The following is a 5422-nucleotide window of genomic DNA, read 5'->3' as shown; positions in this document are numbered from 1 at the left end:
TTTTTTTTTTTTTTTATTTACAAGAGGGTATAAAGTATAAATTGCTTGCAGTTTATTATTCTATCATTTCGACGAAAGGACAATAAAGACCGCATTCCAAGCACTTAGATTTAGAAAGTCCGACATCTTTCTTGCTTATCACGATATAGGATCACGATATACTTTGATGTAAGATCGTATATAGCGTACGTCAAGTAAAAAAAATCATCGTCTTTGGCTGACATTTTTACTAGGTTTACTAGGAAAGTTTGTGTCAATTTAAAAATAAAATTACAAATCAAAAGCAATATTTTGATATTTCGGTATATAACATGATAATATGTATTCATTAATTATAATGTAATCAAATTAATTAATATGCATATTAAATTTATATAGAAAATATATCATATATAAAATTATATATAATTTATGAATCATTATGAATTGTATATAAATATATATAATATAAATTATATATGAAATTAATATTATATTTAATTAATTATTTTAATTAATTTCATTATACATATATATATATATATATAAAATTATAATTCGATATTCGAACTTTCCAATGAACCGATAAAAATTAGTGTCCCATCTATAATAGTTCGTCGTACTTTCAATGCAGTAATTTTCATTATATACGCAAAAAAGAGTTAGGTTCGTTTCTTTTTTTCTTTTTTTTTTTTTTGTACCGAATAGATGAAATAATTCGCATTATAATTTTTGCTAAAGCGTATTGCTGCTGCTGACCTCACTGAGGACAAGTGTAGCTTCCTGTCGTCGATTTAAACAAAAAAAAAAAAAAAACAATAAAAAATAAAAATACAACACAACGGGATCGCGCCGCTCGCCTCGGTAATGCGGAGAAAAAGATGAGAGTTGTTGCAAAAGAACTGTATGAATGGGTGCTATGCATGCATGCGTTTATGAGTTTATGAATTAAACGAAAAGAAAATCTAGATAAAATGTATTGTAAGAAGAAGGAGACGAATAAGAAGAGAAGAGGTAGAGAGAGAAAACGCACGAGCGATGATGAATCAATATACGCATGAATGTTAACGATGTTGATGATCGTACGTTTGTGCGTAAAATCTTATCGAATTATAATAAATCAACGGTGCTAATAGTTATTGAAAACCCCAAATTTAACATCGATCGGATAATCAATCGAGATAATCTTGCTGCTTTTCTAAAACTTTCTTTCCTTAGAATTTTCAATTAAAACAATTTTCCATGTATAAATACATATAATCAAATATGTTAAACGCATATACATAAATGGTAGTATCAAAATGAAGCGAGATAAGGGAAAGAATGAATAACTCGTTCGTACGCAGATTCGAATGAAGAAGAAAAAGTAAGAACGTAATAAGAAAAATACGTTTTGGCTAAATATCGTTGGCACTGGTATTTACACTACCACGTGTTTATCGAGGAGCAACAAAATCGTAACATTCCAATGATTCGCTCCAATTACAGAGATCCTCAGACCGTTATCATGTTCCGTAATTTTATGCGTTGATATTAAATATAATAAAATTACAAAAAAAGAAAAAAAGAAAATAAAAGCAAAAAGAAAAGAAAGAAAAGAAGTTGCACGAAATATATTCTTCGTTCGAATAACTTTCTTTTCGAATCAATCGCAAGAGCTTGTGAAAAATCGATTAAACGTGGGATCGTTAAACCGTTTAAAGTATAATCAGTGCATTTAACTATTAATCTTTTAACTGATTTTATTGTTCTTGTTGTTGTTGTTGTTGTTGTTGTTAATTAATCTTTCTATTCGTTCGTAGCGAGCACGTTAAAAACAAACAATACGACTTACTGTTGTCAAACTATAATAATAACAACTTAATTTTAATTATTTTGTTGGGTGCATTTAAAATTAATCGTACGAAGGAAATTCGAAGTATTTTCTTGCGAGACAAACGGAACATGGTATTGGTTGGAATAGCGTAAAGAATCGAATGTGCCAAATTTTCCCTTGCCATCGCGTATAAATGTATTTACTCCAATGTATACCAATCATCGCAATCGTCACATTAATCATCTCGTCATTTAAAACAGTCACCCGTATTCATCGTCGTTCGTTACTTCGACAGGCCTATTTCAAACTAACGAGATGATTTTTTGTTTCGTTTCCCCCTCCCCCTACCCCTATTTTTCGCGTTGGAACGAAAAAATAAAGTTACAAGGAAGGAGAAGCAACGAAAGATGACCTTGAAATTACTTTCTGCTTTTTTTTTTTTTATCTATTTTTTCCTTTATCAATGCGTCGATCCAAATTAATTGTTTCAATTTCGAATTTGTTAATCGTGAATTTATCCGATGATTAATTGATTGATTGATTTTGTCAGGGCTGTGTGAATCTGGTAGTCCGCAATAAAAGTTTAAGCAAATCTCTTTGTAATAATGTTACGTATTTTATTGCGTAAGCAAAAGAGATGATAATTAAAAAGTGTAAGCGGAGGAATACGGAAAGAAAATCTAAATGTACAGTACGACTGTGTACAGAAATTTTGCGGTAGGATAAATAAAATGAAAGTGCGCGCGCGCGAGTTTTGTGAGATTGTGTATTATCCCCCGGTTATGTGTGTAAAGGGAGAGAAAAGAAAGCAAGATAAAAAAGGAGAAAGAACGAAAGGGAAATTCAAATATAAACGTGAGGATGCTGCATGAATGATAAATCTTACAATCGCATTGAAAAATACCTAATACAATCGAACGAAAACATATTTTCTATGCGCATACGAAAGATGGATACGAATGATTTTGTTATGTATCTTTGAATTTATTATAATAACGTAATTTTAAGTAACCGATCACGTAATTATTGCTAGAGAGAGTGTTATTTATTTTTATTTGTTGCAAATTTGTCGATTGCCTTCCATTTGAGTAAATAAATAAATACAAAATTATTGACAATCATTCATTTATTACCACCGCAATACAAAATTCCCAATCTATTCGATCTATTATATTGAATTAGTAGCATTTCATTATTTATTGTATTTTTTGTTAATAATTTTCATAACGATGAGAAAACATTTGTTATTTCTTTTACCTTGTCGTACTTTTGGTATTCATACGAAAATGACTGCTGCACGCCAATGGCCATTCCTGTATATTTTCTGACATGTGTACATTGTGTTTAGTTTGCTCGAACGTAAAGTGTTCAATATTATTGTCAAATTAATTAACAATGTGTTTTTTTCTTAAATAAATGAACTGTCTTACATCATGCCAAAATATTTATGCATGGATTGAACCGAACTTTAATTCGCCATACAATCGTAAGAAAGTTATTTCTCTTTTTATTGTTTGTACCATAACCTACAAATATAATATAAACTTCTACTTGATTTTATATTCGAATTAAAGCAAAGAACTTGTACGTTATTCTACTATAATATTTGTCTTAACTATATCCAACACATTAACTTGTTAAATCGTATTTATTTTTTCAGCTGCCTTATATTAATATAAACAATAAACTTATACGTACATTTATATATAATAACAAATTGATTTTTAACGATAAGATAATGGAAAGAAAAATTAAACGTAAAAATTCGAACAAAGCCGTAGCAATAATTGCATCACAAAAGAAACATTGGTCATTAGGTTTATTAGATTCCATGAAAGATCCGACTCTTAAAGTTATCGAAGACGATAGCATAGTCGTCATTAAGGATAAATATCCGAAAGCAAAATTTCATTATTTAGTTTTACCGAAAGAAAACATTTCAACAATATGGAAAATTACAAAGAGTCATGAAAATCTTCTACGTCATATGGACGATGTTGCAGAAGAATTAACTAAAAAACATCCGGAACATGAATTCCTGTACGATCAAAATCAAAGTAGATTTTTGAAAAATTTTTACCATAACTTAGTAGCTAATATTTCTTTATATTTTCAGTATCGGGTATCATTCTATGCCAAGTATGCAAAGAATGCATTTACATGTTATTAGTACCGATTTCAACAGTCCATGTTTAAAAACTAAACAACATTGGAATAGTTTCACTACGCCATTTTTTATGCATTCCAAAGGTAAATCATCATTAATGATGGCTCATTTTCACAAATTTACTAATCGATTTGTTCACTCATTTCAACGAATTTACTTATCGGTTTGTTTTCCTCATAGAATTATGTAAACAATTGAAAGAAAACGGGGTACTTAAAAAGATAAGTTTTACAACATCAAAACAGTATTTAAATAGCGAATTAAAATGTCATCGGTGTCCGATAAAGCCAAAAAATATGCCAGAATTAAAAAAACATTTAATTTTGCACGTGTCAGGAAAGAAGGAATAAATATTTTGTTATATTTTTATCCATCGTTCAACTGACTGTTATTTCATCGATCAAAAATTTGATATCGTTGGAATTTCCAGTATCGTCAGAGTATAATTTTAAATTCATATTAACTGAATTTTGTACGAATCAAATGGCAATCAACATTTCAAGAACTTGTTTACAACCAATTAGCGATATGTAGTAATATTTATCAATCATGGATGTAAAAATAAAACGTAAGTAATGGAATTGTAAAAATAGAATTTTATCGAGATAAAATAAACGTTTCGAAAATATTTTTAAAACCCTCCTCAGTGTTTAAACTTAACTTATCTCGTTCAATGTAATTAAAAATTAACAGATAACGTTAAAAAATATATTTAATACGAAACATGAGACTTTTTCAAGAAATAAGCTAACTAAAGAAAACAAAAATATTAATTTTCATTAATTAATAGATAATAAATTGAACAAATAATAGATTATAAATATCGGGAAATTAGGATATCGATATCTTGGAAATGGTGTTGATAAATAAATATCAGTCAAAAATATGTTTCGGAAAATTTACTATAAATAAATTTGATGTTAATAGGTTTTCGTCGCCTATAATATCAATTACGTGCTAACTATTTACAGTCTTCTTCCTTATCCTGTATCTAGAATTTAATGTCTCTGTGTATATTTTCGGTGCATGAAAGATGTATACGTTGTGTATGCGTGTTTGTTGTGTGTGTGTGTGTTTGTTGTGTATAAGCGTAATCGAGTACGAAGATAATAGAGTCCGATGTAAAATGTCGATCGTGTATATCTTAAATTCTGTATACATTTAGTAATACTGCAATGAATAGTTTGAAGCGTTTCTATCGCATCGAAACAGTAGTAGTAGTAGTAGTAGTAGTAGTAGTTATAGTAGTAGTAGTAATAGGCATTTGAAAATTCGCAAGTATTTTGCCTGTTATTGCTTGCGTGGATCACGGAAAATGAATTTCGATCAATCATCCGTGATACCAATTTACACACCACTGATAATATTTTTCAAATGATTTTCATTCCTCTTTTTGTTTCTTTAAGTATTCATCTCCACGTTGGCGCAACATTAACGCATTTAATCCATGCGTGTTTATA

At 29.2% G+C, this 5422-nt stretch overlaps 1 protein-coding gene across 1 annotated transcript in view; it reads left to right on the top strand.

Annotated features, from left to right (window-relative positions):
- Positions 1-3095: 3095 nt before the first annotated feature.
- Positions 3096-5422, top strand: part of LOC106788572 (aprataxin) — a 2957-nt gene continuing 630 nt past the window's right edge. Inside the window, exons 1-4 of the mRNA XM_014751958.1 lie at positions 3096-3281; positions 3456-3835; positions 3912-4045; positions 4143-5422. The exon at positions 4143-5422 is cut by the window's right edge and continues 630 nt beyond it. Coding sequence (XP_014607444.1) covers positions 3243-3281; positions 3456-3835; positions 3912-4045; positions 4143-4312 — 723 coding nt within the window. The 5' untranslated portion in view covers positions 3096-3242 and the 3' untranslated portion in view covers positions 4313-5422. The remainder of the gene's footprint in view (positions 3282-3455; positions 3836-3911; positions 4046-4142) is intronic.

The sequence above is a fragment of the Polistes canadensis genome, unplaced genomic scaffold (genome assembly GCF_001313835.1).
Source record: "Polistes canadensis isolate GaletaPanama2010 unplaced genomic scaffold, ASM131383v1 scaffold_5, whole genome shotgun sequence".
NCBI lineage: Eukaryota > Metazoa > Arthropoda > Insecta > Hymenoptera > Vespidae > Polistes > Polistes canadensis.
The sequence above is the reverse complement of the archived record's forward strand: the minus strand, read 5'-3'. Positions and strand labels throughout refer to the sequence as shown.